We start from the raw sequence: 20818 nt of genomic DNA, 5'->3' as shown, positions 1-20818 counted from the left end.
CATATGTTGAACACACCGATTGACTTAATAGGACCCTGATTTGCATATATTGAGGCACCCGACTGCTTTAGGCAGTTGACTCATCCGCTTGTGAAATCCTGCAGTTTAATATCGGAAAGGATTGGGTTATGAGCAGGAAAGTAACCTGCTCAATTTTAACTGCCTACCCGGAGGAAACTGGCCGGGTAAAAACCGACCCCTACATTTCCATTATCAATACGCTCCATATTTCCTCAAAAAACAATATTAAATTCGTCGGATACAACTTCCTTTTGCAAATCTGAGCCGACTATCCTTAATTAATCCATAGATTTCGGAGGAAGCATTCATTTTATCCCATATCGTGGCTGCTTGCCCACTTTACATCAAGCGTAGGGCTGGGAAAGAGAGAGCATGTCAGTGATTGAATGGAGTTGAATGTACTATCCTATAGGATCGGCTAAACTCCCTGTCCTTCTGGATCCCGCACTGGGATTAGCCAAACTCGTGTTCTTCAGGATCCTTAACTGAAATCACATTAAGAGATCATCCCATTCGATTAAACTTAATTAGAGTTTGTACCCTGGAGAAAAAGGGAGTGACGTAGCACAGTACCTCCCCCTGCCATGCTTAGGTATTCTCATTTTGCTTGGTTCCACGCCTTTCATTGATCTGATTATGTAGTGATGACTGTTCCTTACCTGTGAGGTTGCCAGGATTAATGCAGTAAGGAGAGTTGGAATCCAGCCAGTTCCAAAATATGACAGCGTCACCCAGGCCAGGAACTCCAAGACCAAGAGGTGGCCAAAGTAGAGAGAGAAAAACACCAGATCTGTGTCAAATAGTTTCATGTCCTCCGCTGTCTTCCGCAATGCCCGAAAATCTTCAATCAACTCAATCTGAAACCAAATGAATGAGTGTTCACTGAATCTTCAACGGGTGCTCCGTAACCACTCTTTTTTCAATGAATTTTATGCTCATCAAATGTTAGTGTTAGATGTTACTGCTGGGAACCAAACACTTTCCCTAGATAAAAAGCAAAGCCCCTATTACATTCAAATTCATTTCATTTTAATTTTAAAACTAGTTGATTTTCAGTGTCATTGCACAAAGGGGAGTGAAAACCAAGTGTAGTCCCCAGATGAAACGGGGTTAGAGGGCTGGGATAATTAGCTCAGGGTTTGCAGGTCTAATTCAGTCTCCAATTTAAAACCATACATTTTGTCCTTACTTTTCTATTCCCATTATAAATTCCTGTGCCCACATTAATAATGGAAATTACTTAAGTAAACTGGTCATCTTCCTGTCAGTAGGGGCACTGCAGTGCCTCGAATGGGGGAGGGAGTAATTACAGTGTGACAAGTTTACATAGACGGTTCCCATTATAAATGTGGCACTGGAATTTATAATGGCAAAATGGAGACAGGAAGTACGCGCTGACAGAAGATTTTAAAAATCTATTAGTAGTCTATTTTGCATGGTATTGCACACACGGAATCAATACCAAGTGCAGTTTTTAGGTCATGCTCTAGAGTGGGAGTTGATTTCTCAGCGGGAATATACTAATTTGTTGAATCACAATCTGATTTTTGCAATGATTTCACCAGGGTTTCCTTTGGCTCAAACTATTTCATTCTGGTTAAAATCAAACTGTAAATAGGTAATGGGCATGATGCGTTGGCACTCCACTGCACGGTATCATGGAACATTGGTCTGATCCTGCGATTCTATACGTAGGTTCGTGATAAGAATATAAGAACATAAGAAACAGGAGCAGGAGTAGGCCAATCAGCCCCTCGAGCCTGCTCCACCATTCAATAAGATCATGGCTGATCCAATCTTGTCCTCAACACCACTTTCCCGCTCTCTCCCCATACCCCTTGACACCCTTGTAGTTCAAATGTCTGTCAATCTCCACCTTGAATATATTCAGTGACTCCGCCTCCACAGCTCTCCGGGGTAGAGAATTCCAAAGATTCACCGCCCTCTGAGAGAAGAAATTCCTTCTCATCTCTGTCTTAAATGGGCGACTCCTTATTCTGAAACTATGCCCCCTAGTTCTAGATACCCCCACTAGGGGAAACATCCTCTCAGCATCCACCCTGTCAATCCCCCTCAGAACCTTATATGTTTCAATAAGATCATCTCTCATTCTTCTAAACTCCAATGAGTATAGGCCCAACTTGCTCAAACTTTCATCATATGTCAACCCCTCCATCCCAAGAATCAACCTAGTGAACCTTCTCTGTACTGCCTCCAAGTATATCCTTCCTTAAATATGGAGACCACAACTGTATGCAGTACTGCAGGTGCAGTCTCACCAGCGCCCTGTAAAGTTGCATCAAAACTTCCCTACTTTTATACTCCATACCCCTTGCAATAAAGGCCAACATTCCATTAGCCTTCCGAATTACAGGAAACTCTTTTTTATCTGGCACTGATTAAAAGGCTAAAGGGATCACGGGATATGGGGAGAAAGCAGGGACAGGGTACTGAATTTGGATGATCAGCCATGATCGCATTGAATGGCGGAGCAGGCTCGAGGGGCCGAATGGCCTACTCCTGCTCCTATCTTCTATGTTTCTATGACCGGCGTGGTGCCGGTTGATCAAAAAGTCCGGATTACTGAGAGGTATGCTTACTAAGGTAAGAGAGCCCTGTACACGGCCACAGATCCAGGCGTCCCTGTTGCATGGCAACAGGTGCAGGAACCCCGGTTACACGGCCACAGATCCAGGCGTCCCTGTTGCATGGCAACAGGTGCAGGAACCCCGGTTACACGGCCACAGATCCAGGCATCCCTGTTGCATGGCAACAGGTGCAGGAACCCCGGTTACACGGCCACAGATCCAGGCGTCCCTGTTGCATGGCAACAGGTGCAGGAACCCCGGTTACACGGCCACAGATCCAGGCATCCCTGTTGCATGGCAACAGGTACAGGAACCCCGGTTACACGGCCACAGATCCAGGAACCCCGGTTACACGGCCACTAATATGAAGTAAAACTTACCTGAACCTACTCCTGAATTTTGCCGGTTAAGAGAGATTTCCGGTTATTTAGGTGCCGGTAAAAAGAGAGTTTCCTGTACTTGCTGTACCTGCATGCTAAGCTTTTGTATTTCATGTACTAGGACCCCAGATCCCTTTGTACCGCAGCATTTTGTAGTCTCACTCCATTTAAATAATAATTTGCTTTTTCATTCTTCCTTCCAAAGTGGATAACCTCACATTTTCCCACATTGTACTCCATCTGCCAAATTTTTGCCCACTCACTTAACCTATCTCTATCCCTTTGCAGTCTCTTTGTGTCCTCCTCACAACTTGCTAACCCACCTATCTCTGTATCATCAGCAAATTTGGCTACAGTACACTTGGTCCCTTCATCCAAGTCATTAATATAGATTGTAAATAGTTGAGGCCCCAGCACTGATCCATATGGCACCCCACTAGTTACTGGTTGCCAACCGGAAAATGACCCATTTATCCCGACTCTCTGTTTTCTGTTAGTTAGCCAATCCCTTATCCATGCCAAAATATTACCCCCAACCCCGTGTGCTCCAAAATAATTGTTTAGAGTCTTGACCATTGTGCCAGCCATTTCTCCCACATGGAGGCAGAAATCAGAGTGCAGCGTCACCATGGGGCACTCTTGTGTTATCACCCAATGTCATCTCCAAAGGTGGCATTGACGTGGGTTTTGGTTGGTCCCTCAACAGGGTAATGGTTTGTGCATTGTGGAGGGGTGAATAAAAATCAAGACTTAATTACTGTAGATATGAACAAACATATTTATTTGGAAGCAGGAAAAAGCCATAGGGCTGAACAAGCTGGTATCTTTTGTCATTGAGCCTCCCCTCCTAACCCTTAACATATCCCTTAATCCTAGAAACACATGCCTCTTGAATACTGTCCATCTCAATCTCCCTCCCTTCGATGGGCTTCTAACCCTGAATTTCCTGTGGAACCACAATGCTAGTTACAATAGTGACCTTGATTGGAAGACCACAGGTCAAATTCCAAAGGCCACCTACAATCAAACCTTATTATTCCAGCTCCACCCATGAATTAATCATTTCAGTCCCGGGTGCAAACATTTCCTTTCAGGATTCTACCAACGGCTGAAGAGGAAATGCACTGCTTGGTGTGGAATTGACCACACACACCAAGCAGGGTTCCAGGTTTGATCTCTGAACTGTGGTGAGTTAGCGGACTTCTGATGGGGAGGTGGTAGGAGTTCTACATTTGTGCTCAGTACCTCCATGTTGGGGAGGCGGTGTTAGAAGAGAAAAAAATCATTTTTGTTGTGTATGTACCTTTAAGGGAATAACTGGTCTTAGACTGCAGTACCGACAGTGAACACCCCTGTATAAAAAGGCCCTAGCAGGCTTCTGTAGTTTCAGTTTCAAGCTGCCTCTTGTTCAGTAAAGTACCTGTTAAACTGTCCTCCCGAAGTCCGTGTATTATTGAGGCGCGGACTTTACAGTGGCGACGAGTAAGTTCGAACTCACCTGCAGTGTGGCATCATCTCACGGGGATCTCGCCTGAAAGGAAGGTCCTGGAAAGTCGTAGTCTGAGCAACGGGCGTCGACCGAGAGCAACCGCCCGAAGAATCCATCGGTGTTTGGAGAATTGCGGGAGAGACTGTGGTTCCAGCGAATCGTGCTGGTAGCAGGTAGCGCGCTGACCCTTCCGGAGTGCGGCGGGCTCAAGCTCGATCGAGCGGCTCTACAAATCGGGCCGCGCAGCGTCACCGGGAAAAGAAAGCAAGAGAGAGAGGGTGGAGCGCACAGGGCGTGGTCAGTGCTCGAGAACAGGACAGCGGAGAGAAACTAAATGGGGGGGAAGGAAAGCGAGATGCGCCAAAGCTGCGGGTCACCGCCATTACCCTGTAGAATGCTAGGAGCAGTGTGGCAGTAAGGGGAAGAAGCAAAAGCGCGGGAGGCACCATTTTATTCCATTGGGGAAGAAGCAAAAGCGCGGGAGGCGCCATTTTAAATCGCCCAAGATGCCGAAAAGTGGCAGTATCACTGCTTTCGACAACGAGGTAGAAGACTGGACCACGTATGTGGAAAGAATTGAAGTGTACTGCAAGGCAAATGAGGTGGCTGATGGAAAGAGGGCGTCGATATTATTAAATCTGATGGGTGCGAGTACGTATGGCCTATTGTGGAATTTAATTACCCCAGCTAAACCAATGGAGAAAAGTTTTGAGGAGATTGTTCATATCTTACAGGAACATCTAAGCCCTACACCACTGCTGATAGCAGAAAGATTCAAGTTCCATAAAAGAAACCAGCACAAAGATGAGAGCAATGCTGACTATCTTACGGAACTACGCAAGTTATCGAAGCACTGCCAGTTCGGAGCAGGACTGGCAGACACCTTACGGGATAAGTTTGTCTGCGGGCTCCAGAGTGAAGGAACCCAGAAACGACTACTTTCAAAAAAAGACCTGACGCTAGAACAGGCTTTCAGCGTGGCAGTATCCTACGAAGTGGCAGCACGGGGAGCTGTGGAAATACAACAGAAACCACAAGAATACAGCGCTAATAAAATGGCGTATGGAGCCGAAAAGTGCTACCGCTGCGGCAGAACAACCCATGAGCAGAAGGACTGCTGGTTTAAAGACAAAATATGCAGGCAATGCGGGAAGATGGGACATATAGCAAGAGTCTGCAGGTCGGGAAAGAAGACCAACACGACAAGAACTACTAAGGAACAGTACAGGAAAGTAAAGAAACTGACAGATAGTAGTTCAGAAGATCAGGAGAGTGATAAGGACTCCGGGAGCAGGCGACTAAGTTGTTTAAAGTTACACAACGTGATCGCAAAAGAAGATCACCGAACCATTTGGGTCACCCTCATGATAGCAGGGTCCCCAGTGAAGATGGAATTGGACACAGGATCAGCCCTAACTGTCATGAATTGATGAGACTATGAGCGGCTATTCTCACACATACCCTTAAAGGACACGTTCATTGTATTGAAGACATACACGGGGCAAAAGGTCTACCCCAGAGGAAAAATAAGGGTGCCAGTTGAATATAACGGAAAGGAAACACAGAAACTATACATGTATATACTACGAGATGGAGGACCACCATTATTGGGACGTGAATGGATCCGAAGACTACAATTGGATTGGCATTCCATTCTGGCACTAACTGTGACTGACAAAAAAGATGATGACGTCGCACCTGGACGTCTGTCACAAATTCTATCTGACGTGGAAGAGGTGTTCCAACAAGGACTTGGGACTCTAAAAGGAGTAAAGGCAACCATAAAGATTGAGGATAACGCAACCCCAATATTTTTCAAGGCCAGACCGGTGCCATACGTGATACGCCCAGCTGTGGAAGCTGAACTGGAGAGTCTGGAGCATTCGGGGGTGCTGTCTAAGGTGGACGGGAGCGAGTGGGCCACACCCATCATTCCTGTAATGAAGAAAGCATTGAGCAGCACGCCTGGGGAGCCAAGGAAGGTTCGCATCTGAGGGGACTTCAAGGTGACTGTGAACCCAGTCCTGCACACAGTACAGTATCCGCTACCACGGATAGAAGATATTTTCGCCTCACTATCTGGAGGGAAACGTTTTACAAAGATTGACCTGGCTCAAGCGTATCTACAAATGGAGGTGGAAGAAGCATCTAGGAAATACCTCACGATAAACACTCACAAAGGCCTTTACCAGTACAATCGACTGGTATTTGGGGTAGCATCAGCCCCGGCTATGTGACAGAGGGCAATGGAACAAGTCCTACAAGGGATCCCGGGGACCCAGTGTTATTTGGACGACATCCTGGTTACGGGCGAAAATGACAATGAACACCTTGCCAACCTGGAACAGGTGCTCACGAGATTGCAGGAATATGGGCTACGAGCCAACCGTCCAAAATGCAAGTTCTTCAGGAGACAAATCTCGTATTGTGGCCACATGATTGATGAGGAAGGGTTGCATAAGTCGCCGGACAAGATTGAGGCTGTAGTCAAGGCTCCAGCACCAGAAAATGTGTCGCAACTGAGGTCGTTCCTCGGGTTGGTGAACTACTACCATAAGTTCTTGCCGAATTTATCTACAATTCTGCACCCACTGAACGCCCTCCTTCAAACTGGTGTAACATGGAAATGGAGTGATGAGTGTAAGCGTGCCTTTCAGGAATGTAAATGCCAAATCACTTCAAAAGAAGTATTGGCCCACTACAACCCAACACTACCGATTTGGTTGGCATGTGATGCATCACCTTACGGCATTGGAGCGGTGCTGTCACACAAATTCCGTGACGGTTCAGAGAGGCCAATAGCCTTTGCATCGCGCTCGCTAACCTCAGCCGAGCGTAACTACGCCCAGATTGACAGGGAGGCCCTCAGCCTGGTGTGGGGGGTGAAGAAGTTCAATCACTATCTGCACGGGCAGAAATTCACCCTACTGACTGATCATCAACCCCTGGTCTCCATTTTTAACCCAAAGAAGGGCGTTCCAGTGATGACGGCGCAACGGCTGCAAAGATGGTCACTTTTTCTAGGGGCACATCAGTATGACATAGAGTACAAAGGTACGAAACAACATGGAAATGCTGATGGGCTGTCGCGCCTACCATTGCCTACGGCGGAAGAAGCACCTGCAGTGGACCCGGTGGAGATATTCCATGCGACCATAGTCGAATGTTTGCCTGTTACAAACGCAAGTATTGAAAAGGAAACCCGAAATGACCCGACACTCTCTCGGGTCTATGATTTGACGGTGAAGGGATGGCCAGCATATGGCGACTCACTGTTGCCAGCATTCTCGCCAAGGAGGGAACAGCTGTCAGTGTGCCGGGGAACCTTGATGTGTGGATCCCGAGTGGTAATTCCACCCAAGTTGAGAGATAGAGTACTCAATGAGCTTCACGAGGGTCATCTGGGAGGGGTAAAAATGAAGAGCCTAGCCAGGGCGTTTGTGTGGTGGCCGGGAATCGATCAAGAAATCGAGGATATGACCAAGAGATGCACAGGATGCCAGAAGGTCCAAAATACTCCACCACAGGCCCCGCTACATCCATGGGAGTGGCCCTCATCTCCATGGCAACGGGTACACGTTGATTTCGCTTGTCCATTTATGGACTCAATGTTTCTAATCGCTGTGGACGCCCATTCGAAATGGCCAGAGGTCATTAAAATGTCCTCCACCACCACGGAGAAAACTATTGCAGTCCTAAGGACCATCTTCGCCAGGAATGGGTTGCCAGAACAGATCTGTTCCGACAATGGCCCACAGTTTGTGTCTGAGGATTTCCGGAGGTTCCTGAAGAATAATGGGGTGAAACATTACACATCTGCCCCATATCATCCAGCCACAAATGGATTGACTGAGAGGTTTGTTCAGACCTTTAAAAAGGCCATAAAGGCAATGTATAATGATGACATACCACTGCAACACAAGGTGGATAACTTCCTGTTTGCTTACTGAAATGCGACACATGCAGTAACCAACCAAACTCCAGCCGTACTGTTTTTCAACCGGAGACTAAGATGTCGCTTGGATTTGTTCAAACCAAACATAAGATGAGATGTTGAGGATAAGCAGTTCCAGCACATAAATGAGAAGCCAACCAGGAGCTTCAAGATAGGGCAACCAGTCTTGGCCCGCGACTACTGAACAGAAAAATGGCAGCCAGGCACGATATGCACACAGCAGGGACCACTAATGTACACAGTGGACGTTGGAGAGAGCATCGTGAGACGCCATGCTGACCAGATTCTAGAGTCACAGGAACAAGCCAAACCTGTACCACAAGCATGTGCACCTGGTAATGAGCCCGAAGTACAGATTGCGTCTACCTCAGAAGCAGGGGTATTGGAAGCTGACGAACCAACCAATGACAATGAGCCAGAATTGACTCCACCGCCAGAACAGGGTACTCGAGAAAGGCGCTATCCAGTCCGGATCAGGAAGCCTCCTCAAAGACTGAACTTATAAATGATTATTTCAGTTGATGTATATATTACTGAGAAAATTGTAATTGTAATTAGTTATTATTTAGTTGTTAAATGAATGTTATGTACTGTTTATCTAAAAGGGGAGGAATTGTTGTGTATGTGCCTTTAAGGGAATAACTGGTCTTAGACTGCAGTACCGGCAGTGAACACGCCTGTATAAAAAGGCCCTAGCAGGCTTCTGTAGTTTCAGTTTCAAGCTGCCTCTTGTTCAGTAAAGTACCTGTTAAACTGTTCTCCCGAAGTCCGTGTATTATTGAAGTGCGGACTTTACAATTTTGGGTTCCCAGTGCTGATCACGATCCAATGACACCTGTTGGAAGGCACAGCTATGTGGAGGTCAGGTGAGAACATGATTGCTCATCAATTGCATCACTGTTGTAGCAAATACCCTGATCGTACATAGAGCTGTCAGCTCACAGATGAAGAATGGCTATTTAGGTGAGGTACTGAAGAGCAGCTGGGGAACTGTGCAACCGTACTCCAGTTATGATTGTGTGTGGGGGGGAGGGAGTGGAGAAATATAAAAGCTTATTTCTAAGAAACACATTTCCCCTCAGTCCACTTATGTTCTGTGCTGCTCAACCAAGCTTTAGATCATCCAAAGTTACAAGGAGTCACAAACATTTCTAGCTCACATACACCATCTGCAAAGCAGGGCTTTCTACCGACAAGCGAGCGGGGAATTGGATTACTGAGACCATCTGTATTGTTGTAGGCAAATGGTAACCTGGATCAATGAGGTAAACTGAACCTTTTAATAAATTATTTACTGATGATTTCATCCTTCTTCCCTATGCTGCATGCCCTTTGTCACTGCTGCCTGCCCTGTGACTCGTGTGTTTACAGATACAGATACTCCCACAGTCTCCAAAGGAACTGTTTTGTATTCTCCACTTTTGTGCTCATTAAGGTGGAGTGTTAGTGCCAGGAATGGAACATTTTCCATTTCAGTCACCTGATATCAGCATCAAGCACTCCTGGATCAAGTACAGCATAGGGTCTATACAGAATAATTACACTCTACTCCTCTTGCTCAATTTGATTTATCGATTAATCCAAATTAAAAAAGTGTAATAAAAAAGCCTGTGTTTTATTAAAATTGCTTAATTCATGCTGCTTGATCATTTTATTTAAGCAGATAACTTTGAATTATCAGTAGCCTGTATAAGCGTCCTCTACTCCACCCCAAAATGTGCTTCAGTCCCAACCTGAAAAGCATCCCCTATTGCACCAGTGTGACATTCAACATTTCCACATAGCTATCCCACGGTTTCCTTAAGCGAGATTACCAATTTAGTTTTACTTGCTGCCACGTACTGCTACGGGCTCATGCCTGAATAAACTGGGTTGGGACTGCACAAACCCATTTCACAGAGAAGCTGCACTGCAAGCAAATGAAAGAACCCAGATTCCAGGCAAGCGTCTAACTCTATCCCCTAAATAAAATACTGTAAAGAACTGCTATGTGATAGCACACTTGTCCCCTCATCAGCATCAAGCACTCCTGGATCAAGTACAGCACAGGGTCGATGCAGAATAATTACACTCTACTCCTCTTAATTCAAAGTTGCTCAATTTGACTTATGTATTAGTCCAAATTAAAAAAGTGTAATCAAAGTGTAACAGCAGTAAGCAAATCCAGGGAATGATTACATTATCAAGGTGCTAATGTAGGTTTTAATGGAAGTGTCAACACGTGACTCCTGCCAAGGTCAAATTACCCGATCGGAAACAGTGTATATAGTAGAGATCTCACTGGACTCTGACTGCCAGGTCCATTTGTGTTAAAATAGTTAAAATGGCAGAATGTTATCCTCAAACATCAACAACTTAAAAGTCGGTCCAACGCGCCACAAGGGTTCTCTTTAAACCTCAGTTTTATTGACAGTGTTGTCTTTGCAGCAGTCAGTATACCGGAACCTGAAGTGGTGTGAAATTACCATCTACCCACATTTTTCCCCCCAAAATATAGTTTATTCATAAAATTTGTCAAGATACATTACATTACAATCCACATATCATATTTTACATCATACAATACAGGTTGAATACATTAGAGTACCTCATTCCATTTGCAGTGCAGATTACATGTACATTTAAATTGCAATCAGTATAATCACTAAGACATACAGCCCGAGGGGTTTTACGCTGCTTCCAGCCCCTCAGTGTACAATGGCAGGAGGGCCTTAAACTGTGGCATTTCCCCATTGAGCCTTTGCGGCGGCTGCACCAAGCTTTAGTGCGTCGCTCAGCGCGTAGTCCTGGACCTTGAAATGTGCCAGTCTGCAAAACTCGGTCGTGGACAACGCCTTGCACTGGAAGACCAGCAAGTTGCGGGCAGACCAAAGGGCGTCTTTCACCGAGTTGATGGTCCTCCAGCAGCAGTTGATGTTTGTCTAGGTGTGCGTCCCTGGGAACAGTCCACAGAGGCCTGGGTTACCGAGCTGCTTGGGATGAATTTCGACAAAAGCCACTGCATCTCCTTCCAGACCTTCTTTGCAAATGCACATTCCAGAAGGAGATGGACGACGGTCTCGTCCCCCCCACAGCCGCCTCATGGACAGCATGCAGTGGTTCTGAGACTCCGGGTGCGCATGAAGGATCTGATGGGGAGGGCCCTTCTCACCACCAGCCAAGCTATAACTTGGTGCTTGTTTGAAAGCTCTGGCGATGAAGCATTCTGCCAAATGACTTTGACAGTCTGCTCGGGGAACCATCCGACAGGATCCACAATCTAATTTCTCCGTATGGCCTCAAGGAGATTATGTGCAGACCACTGCTTTATGGCCTTGTGGTCAAAGGAGTTTTCCTGTACAAACTTTTCTATAAAGGACAGGTGGCTTGGCACGGTCCAACTAAATGAAGCATTCCGCAGCAGTGTGGCCAGACCCATCCTTCGCAACACCGGGGATAGCTAGAACCTCAGCACTTGGTGTTTGCGTACTGAATGATGCAGCCGTACACACAGGTGGCCATCAGGATGAGGGCAATGTTGGGTATGTTTTTCCCCCTTTTGTCCGGAGGTTTTTTCATTGTGTCTGCCCATTTTTGACCTCCAGATAAAGTGGAAGAAGGCTTGGGTGACTGTCCTGGTGCAGGGGTTGGGTATGGGCCTGACCTGTGCCACATAGACATAGAAACATAGAAGATAGGAGCAGGAGTAGGCCATTCAGCCACTCGAGCCTGTTCCGCCATTTAATGAAATCATGGCTGATCATCCAAATTCAGTACCCTGTCCCTGCTTTCTCCCCATATCCCTTGATCCCTTTAGCCTTAAGAAATATATCTAACTCCTTCTTGAACATATTTAATAAGTTGGCCTCAACTGCCTTCTGTGGTAGAGAATTCCACAGGTTCACCGCTCTCTGGGTGAAGAAATTCCTCCTCATCTGAGTCCTAAATGGCTTACCCCTTATCCTTAGACTGTGACCTCTGGTTCTGGACTCCCCCGCCATCAGGAACATCCTTCCTGCATCTAGTCTGTCACATACAGCAACGCTGAGAGTACCTCACACCTGATGACCAGGTTCTTGCCCGCAATCGATGGGGAGCGCTGCTCCCACATTCCAAGTTTTTCCTTGACCAGTTTGTGGTGCACGCCCCGACCGCTCCGAACCATATTCCCAGCGCCTTCAGGTAATCTGACCTGACAGTGAAGGGGACAAAGGATCGGTTGGCCCAGTTGCCAAAGAACATGGCCTCACTTTTGTTGCAATTGAATTTGGCTCCCAAGGCCAGTTCAAACTGGTTGCAGATGCTCAGCAATCTGTGGACCAACAGCGGATCCGAGCAAAAGACGGCGACATTGTCCATGTACAGGGAGGCCTTGACCTGAGTGCCTCCGCTGCCTGGGATCGTCACCCCTCTTAAGATTGCATCCTTCCTGATGGACTCGGCAAAAGGTTCGATACAACACATGAACAAGACAGAGGAGGGACTATGGAGAAGGACGATGTAGGCATAGAAATCAGGCAGGGGGATTGTGATATACTTGAACAAATTAGTATTGAGAGGGAGGGGGTACTAGTGGTTTTAGCGGGCTTAAAAGTGGATAAATCACTAGGCCCAGATAAGATGTAGTACCATTATTCAAGAAGGGTAGTAGGGATAAACCAGAGAATTACAGGCCAGTGAGCCTAACATCAGTGGTAGGGAAATTATTGGAAAAAATTCTGAGGGACAGAATTAGTCTCCACTTGGAGATGCAAGGATTAATCAAGAATAGTCAGCATGGCTTTGTCAGGGGGAGATCATGTCTAACCAATTTGATTGACTTTTTCGAGGGGGTGACTAGGTGTGTGGATGAGGGTAGTGCAGTTGATGTAGTCTACATGGACTTCAGTAAGGCTTTTGACAAAGTCCCGCATGGGAGACTGGTCAAGAAGGTAAGAGCCCATGGGATCCAGGGCAATTTGGCACATTGGATCCAAAATTGGCTTAGTGGCAGGAGGCAGAGGGTGATGGTCGAAGGTTGTTTTTGTGAATGGAAGCCTGTGTCCAGTGGTGTACTGCAGGGATCGGTGCTGGGTCCTTTGCTGTTTGTAGTGTACATTAATGATTTAGATATGAATGTAGGAGGTATGATCAGTAAGTTTGCAGATGACACGAAAATTGGTGGGGTGGTAAATAGCAAGGAGGGAAGCCTCAGGCTACAGGATGATATGGATGGGTTGGTTAGATGGGCTGAACGGGGGACCCCGAGCTTCCAGTCGCCTGTCACTTTAATTCTTCGCACCACTCCCACTCAGACCTCACCATCCTCGGCCTTTTGCATTGTTCCACTGAAGCTCAGCGGAAACTCGAGGAACAGCACCTCCTCTTTTGATTAGGCCCTTTACAGCCTTCTGGACTCAACATAGAGTTCAACAATTTCAGATCATAACCTCAGCCCCTATCATATATATATTTTTCATCCACACTTTTTGTCTGTGTCTTTTTTTCTTCTCTCCCACATGGCAGCTGTCTTTCATTCTGCCAGCGCAATTCACACTTCATCCAGAGCCATCCTTTGTTTCTTAATCTGTCCCATTACCATCTCCTTTTGCCTTGAATATCTCTTAATGTCTCTTAACCTCTCCTGCCTTCTACCCTATCACAGACCTTCCCTTTTGTTCTTTCATCCCCTCCCCATTTCCCAGCCCCTACACTTGCTTAAAAATCTGTTCCATTTCCTGCTTTTTTCCAGTTCTGATGAAAGGTCATCGACCTGAAACATTAACTCTGTTTCTCTCTTCACAGATGCTGCCTGACCTGCTGAGTATCTCCAGCATTTTCTGTTTTTATTTCAGATTTCCAGCATCTGCAGTATTTTCTTTTTGAAATAGTATACACGTGTCTGTTTGTCAAATTGAGAAGCACTCATCATTAAGGATACCAGCAAGGTTGAAAAAAACAGTAGCAGAAAAGACAACTTTAATCAAGAAGTGGTGACTAGAATCATAGAATGGTTACAGCACAGAAGGAGGCCATTCGGCCCATCAAGCCCGGGCTGGCTCTCTGCAAGAGTACTTCAGCTAGTCCCACTCCCTCAACCTTTCTTTGTAGCCCTGCAAATCTTTTTCGTTCAGATTCTTATCCAATTCCCTTTTGAAAGCCATGATTGAATCTGCCTCCACCACCCTTTCAGGCAGTGCATTTCAGATCCTAACCATTGGCTGCATAAAAAGGTTTTTCCTCATGTCGCCTTTGGTTCTTCTGCCAATCACTTTAAATCTGTGTCCTCTGGTTCTCAACTCTTCCGCCAATGGGAACAGTTTCTCTCTGTCTAGACCCCTCATGATTTTGAACACCTCTATCAAATCTCCTCTCAACCTTCTCTGCTCGAAGGAGAACAACCCCAACTTCTCCAGTCTATCCACATAACTGAAGTCCCTCATCCCTGGAACCATTCTTGTAAATCTTTTTTGCACCCTCTCTAAGGCCTTCACATCCTTCCTAAAGCGCAGTGCCCAGAATTGGACACAATACTCCAGTTGAGGCCGAATAAGTGTTTTATAAAGGTTCATCATAACTTTCTTGCTTTTGTACTCTATGGCTCTATTTATGAAGCCCAGTATTCCGTATTCTTTTTTAACCGCTTTCTCAGCCTGCTCTGCCACCTTTAACGTTTTGTGAACATATTCCCCCAGGTCTCTCTGTTCATGCACCTTCTTTAGAATTGTACCCTTTAGTTTATATTGCCTCTCCCCATTCTTCCTACCAAAATGTATCACTTCACACTTTGCTGCATTAAATTTCACCTGCCACATGTCTGCCCATTCCACCAGCCTGTCTATATCCTCTTGACGTCTATCACTATCCTCCTCACTGTTCATTATAATTCCAAGTTTTGTGTCATCTGCAAATTTTGAAATTGTGCCCTGTACACCCAAGTCTAAGTCATTAATATATATCAAGAAAAGCAGTGTTCCTAGTACCAACCACTGGGTAATCCCATTGTGTACCTTCCTGCAGTCCGATAAACAACCATTCACCATTACTCTGTTTCCTGTCAATTAGCCAATTTCGGATCCATGCTGCCACTGTCTGTTTCATTCCATGGGCTTCAACTTTGCCGGCAAGCCTATTATGTGGCACTTTATCAAACGCCTTTTGGAAGTTGAAACAAAGTTTGGATTTTAAAATCCTGTAGCTTGTAGGACGAAGGGAAGGAGTTCCACAGTTTTGAGGTCTGGGAAAGAAGGAGTTAGTTAGAGTAAAATGTCCTTTATTGGATCATTGACTTACTGTATTTAACTTACCTATCTCTCTTAAGTCCACCAGAATCAAACTCCACTGAATCGACCAAGATTCTCATCCTAGCTTTCAAATTCCTCTAAGGCCTTGCCTGATCCTTCTTCAATGATCTCCTCCAGCCATGCATTCCTGCATAAACACCCCTCTCCTCCTCACCATCAGTTTAGTCCTCATTCCCTGGTTACTCCATTACACTGTTGGCACCACACAGTCCATTTTGTACTGGTCCCACCTCCCCCCGAACTGGTTCCAATGTCCCAGGAATTTGAATCCCTCCCACTTGCACCATTCCTTTAGCCACGTATTCATCTGAAATATCCTTCTATTTCTACTTTGACTAGCACGTGGCACTGGTAGCAACCCTGAGATTACTACCTTTAAGGTCCTATTTTTTAATTTCCCTCCTAACTCCCTATATTCAGCTTTTAGGACCTCATCCCGGTTTTTACCTATATCGTTAGTACCTATATGCACCACGACAACTGGCTGTTCACCCTCCCCTTCCAAAATGTCTGCAGCCGCTCTGAGACATCCTTGACCCTTGCACCAGTGAGGCAACATACCATCCTGGAGTCTCGTTTGCAGCCGCAGAAATGCCTATCTATTCCCCTTACAATAGAATCCCCTATCACTATAGCTCTCCCACTCTTTTTCCTCCCGCCCTGTGCAGCAGAACCACCCCTGGTGCCAGGAAGTTGGCTGCTGCTGCCTTCCCCTGGTAGGCCATCCCCCACATCAGTATCCAAAGTGGTATATCTGTTTGAGAGGGGGATGGCCACAGGGGACTCCTGCACTATCTGCCTGCGCCTACTACTCTGCCTACTGGTCACCCATTCCCTTTCTGCCTGTGCAACCTTTGCCTGCGGTGTGACCAACTGCTTAAACGTGATATCCACGATGTCCTCAGCCTTGCGAATGCTCCAGTATGTATCCAATTGCAGCTCCAGCGCCGCAATGCAGTCTGCCAGTAGCTGCAGCTGGATACACTTCCTACACACATGGTTGTCAGGGACACAGGAAGTGTCCCTGAGTTCCCACATAGCGCAGGAGGAGCATACCATGGGGCTGAGCTCTCCTGTCATGACTTACCCTTTAATTAATTCAAAATAAATTAAATCAAATCAATCCCACCAATTACACTGCAGTTAAATGATATATTTAAGGGCCCTGGTTTACAAACAGTCCCTGCTACACCACAGAGAGCTTAGAAACTATAAACCACAGAGATAAAGTTTAAAAAAGAGAGAAACACTCAACAACCAATTACTTACCTGCTTTCTGGTGACGTCACACTTCGATTACTTTTTACTTCTCTCCCTCTCTCTAAGTTTTGAGATTGGAGATTAGTAAGCCTACCTGAGCCTCGCCGCCGCTTTTATCACCGCCGCCACCGCCTTGTTTCCCGCAGGTCCGCCGCCGCTGCTCTGAGACCTACCTGAGCCTCGCTGCCGCTTTTAGCACCACCGCTGCCGCCTTGTTTCCCGCAGGTCCACCGCCACCGCTCTGAGGCCTACCTGAGCCTCGCCGCTGCTTTTATCACCACCGCCGCCACCTTGTTTCCCGCAGGTCCGCCGCCGCCGCTCTGAGACCTACCTGAGCCTCGCTGCCGCTTTTAGCACCACCGCCGCCGCCTTGTTTCCCGCAGGTCCGCCGCCGCCGCTCTGAGACCTACCTGAGCCTCGCCGCCGCTTTTATCACCACCGCCGCCTTGTTTCCCGCAGGTCCACCGCCGCTCTGAGACTTACCTGAGCCTCGCCGCCGCTTTTATCACCGCCGCCGCCACCTTGTTTCCCGCAGGTCCGCCGCCGCTGTTCTGAGGCCTACCTGAGCCTCGCCGCCGCTTTTATCACCACCGCCGCCTTGTTTCCCGCAGGTCCGCCGCCGCCGCTCTGAGACCTACCTGAGCCTCGCCACCGCTTTTATCACCACCGCCGCCGCCTTGTTTCCCGCAGGTCCGCCGCTGCCGCTCTGAGGCCTACCTGAGCCTCGCCGCCGCTTTTATCACCGCCGCCGCCTTGTTTCCCGCAGGTCCGCCGCCGCCACCACTCTGAGGCCTACCTGAGCCTCGTCGCCACTTTTATCACCGCCGCCGCCTTGTTTCCCGCAGGTCCGCCGCCGCCGCTCTGAGGCCTACCTGAGCCTCACCGCTGCTTTTATCACCGCCGCCGCCTTGTTTCCCGCAGGTCCGCCGCCGCTGCTCTGAGACCTAACTGAGCCTCGCCGCCACTTTTATCACCACCGCCACCTTGTTTCCCGCAGGTCCGCTGCCGCCACCGCTCTGAGGCCTACCTGAGCCTCGCCGCCGCTTTTATCACCGCTGCCGCCTTGTTTCCCGCAGGTCCGCCGCCACCGCTCTGAGGCCTACGTGAGCCTCGCCGCCGCTTTTATCACCACCGCTGCCTTGTTTCCCGCAGGTCCGCCGCCGCCGCTCTGAGACCTACCTGAGCCTCGCTGCCGCTTTTATCACCACCGCCGCCTTGTTTCCCGCAGGTCCGCCGCCGCCGCTCTGAAACCTACCTGAGCCTCGCCACGGCTTTTATCACCACCGCCGCCGCCTTGTTTCCCGCAGGTCCGCCGCCGCCGCTCTGAGACCTACCTGAGCCTCGCCACCGCTTTTATCACCACCGCTGTCGCCTTGTTTCCCGCAGGGCCGCCGCCGCCGCTCTGAGACCTACCTGAGCCTCGCCACCGCTTTTATCACCACCGCCGCCACCTTGTTTCCCGCAGGGCTGCCGCCGCCGCTCTGAGACCTACCTGAGCCTCACCACCGCTTTTATCACCACCGCCGCCACCTTGTTTCCCGCAGGTCCGCCGCCGCCGCTCTGAGGCCTACCTGAGCCTCGCCGCCGCTTTTATCACCGCCACCGCCTTGTTTCCCGCAGGTCCGCCGCCGCTGTTCTGAGACCTAACTGAGCCTCGCCGCCGCTTTTATCACCACCGCTGCCGCCTTGTTTCCCGCAGGTCCACCGCCACCGCTCTGAGGCCTACCTGAGCCTCGCCGCCGCTTTTATCACCGCCGCCACCTTGTTTCCCGCAGGTCCGCTGCCGCCACCGCTCTGAGGCCTACCTGAGCCTCGCCGCCGCTTTTATCACCGCTGCCGCCTTGTTTCCCGCAGGTCTGCCGCCGCCGCTCTGAGGCCTACCTGAGCCTCGCCGCCGCTTTTATCACCGCCGCCGCCTTGTTTCCCGCAGGTCCGCCGCCGCCGCTCTGAGACCTACCTGAGCCTCGCCACCGCTTTTATCACCACCGCTGCCGCCTTGTTTCCCGCAGGTCCACCGCCACCGCTCTGAGGCCTACCTGAGCCTCGCCGCCGCTTTTATCACCACCGCCGCCACCTTGTTTCCCGCAGGGCCGCCGCCGCCGCTCTGAGACCTACCGGAGCCTCGCCGCCGCTTTTATCACCACCGCCGCCTTGTTTCCCGCAGGTCCGCTGCCGCCACCACTCTGAGGCCTACCTGAGCCTCGTCGCCACTTTTATCACCGCCGCCGCCTTGCTTCCCGCAGGTCCGCCGCCGCCGCTCTGAGGCCCACCTGAGCCTCACCGCTGCTTTTATCACCGCCGCCGCCTTGTTTCCCGCAGGTCCGCCGCCGCTGCTCTGAGACCTAACTGAGCCTCGCCGCCGCTTTTATCACCACCGCTGCCGCCTTGTTTCCCGCAGGTCCACCGCCACCGCTCTGAGGCCTACCTGAGCCTCGCCGCCGCTTTTATCACCGCCGCCACCTTGTTTCCCGCAGGTCCGCTGCCGCCACCGCTCTGAGGCCTACCTGAGCCTCGCCGCCGCTTTTATCACCACCGCTGCCGCCTTGTTTCTCGCAGGTCCGCCGCCGCCGCTCTGAAACCTACCTGAGCCTCGCCACGGCTTTTATCACCACCGCCGCCGCCTTGTTTCCCGCAGGTCCGCCGCCGCCGCTCTGAGACCTACCTGAGCCTCGCCACCGCTTTTATCACCACCGCTGTCGCCTTGTTTCCCGCAGGGCCGCCGCCGCCGCTCTGAGACCTACCTGAGCCTCGCCACCGCTTTTATCACCACCGCCGCCACCTTGTTTCCCGCAGGGCTGCCGCCGCCGCTCTGAGACCTACCTGAGCCTCGCCACCGCTTTTATCACCACCGCCGCCGCCTTGTTTCCCGCAGGTCCGCCGCCGCCGCTCTGAGGCCTACCTGAGCCTCGCCGCCGCTTTTATCACCGCCACCGCCTTGTTTCCCGCAGGTCCGCCGCCGCTGTTCTGAGACCTAACTGAGCCTCGCCGCCGCTTTTATCACCACCGCTGCCGCCTTGTTTCCCGCAGGTCCACCGCCACCGCTCTGAGGCCTACCTGAGCCTCGCCGCCGCTTTTATCACCGCCGCCACCTTGTTTCCCGCAGGTCCGCTGCCGCCACCGCTCTGAGGCCTACCTGAGCCTCGCCGCCGCTTTTATCACCGCTGCCGCCTTGTTTCCCGCAGGTCTGCCGCCGCCGCTCTGAGGCCTACCTGAGCCTCGCCGCCGCTTTTATCACCGCCGCCGCCTTGTTTCCCGCAGGTCCGCCGCCGCCGCTCTGAGACCTACCTGAGCCTCGCCACCGCTTTTATCACCACCGCTGCCGCCTTGTTTCCCGCAGGTCCACCGCCACCGCTCTGAGGCCTACCTGAGCCTCGCCGCCGCTTTTATCACCACCGCCGCCACCTTGTTTCCCGCAGGGCCGCCGCCGCCGCTCTGAGACCTACCGGAGCCTCGCCGCCGCTTTTATCACCACCGCCGCCTTGTTTCCCGCAGGTCCGCTGCCGCCACCACTCTGAGGCCTACCTGAGCCTCGTCGCCACTTTTATCACCGCCGCCGCCTTGCTTCCCGCAGGTCCGCCGCCGCCGCTCTGAGGCCCACCTGAGCCTCACCGCTGCTTTTATCACCGCCGCCGCCTTGTTTCCCGCAGGTCCGCCGCCGCTGCTCTGAGACCTAACTGAGCCTCGCCGCCGCTTTTATCACCACCGCTGCCGCCTTGTTTCCCGCAGGTCCACCGCCACCGCTCTGAGGCCTACCTGAGCCTCGCCGCCGCTTTTATCACCGCCGCCACCTTGTTTCCCGCAGGTCCGCTGCCGCCACCGCTCTGAGGCCTACCTGAGCCTCGCCGCCGCTTTTATCACCGCTG

The 20818-nt window shown here is 49.9% G+C and overlaps 1 protein-coding gene across 1 annotated transcript in view; it reads right to left on the bottom strand.

Annotated features, from left to right (window-relative positions):
• Positions 1 to 12876, bottom strand: part of LOC147106706 (acyl-CoA 6-desaturase-like) — an 80660-nt gene extending 67784 nt beyond the window's left edge. The window contains exons 1-2 of the mRNA XM_086008506.1: positions 12493 to 12876; positions 681 to 878 (exon numbers count right to left, since the gene is read on the bottom strand). Of these exons, the coding sequence (XP_085864632.1) occupies positions 681 to 878; positions 12493 to 12876 (582 nt within the window). The remainder of the gene's footprint in view (positions 1 to 680; positions 879 to 12492) is intronic.
• Positions 12877 to 20818: the final 7942 nt, after the last annotated feature.

This window comes from Somniosus microcephalus, chromosome 15, assembly GCF_052327205.1.
Source record: "Somniosus microcephalus isolate GS21.2 chromosome 15, FLI_Smic_1.0, whole genome shotgun sequence".
Classification (NCBI taxonomy): domain Eukaryota; kingdom Metazoa; phylum Chordata; class Chondrichthyes; order Squaliformes; family Somniosidae; genus Somniosus; species Somniosus microcephalus.
Note: the sequence above shows the minus strand (reverse complement) of the source record. Positions and strands in the feature narration are given on the sequence as shown.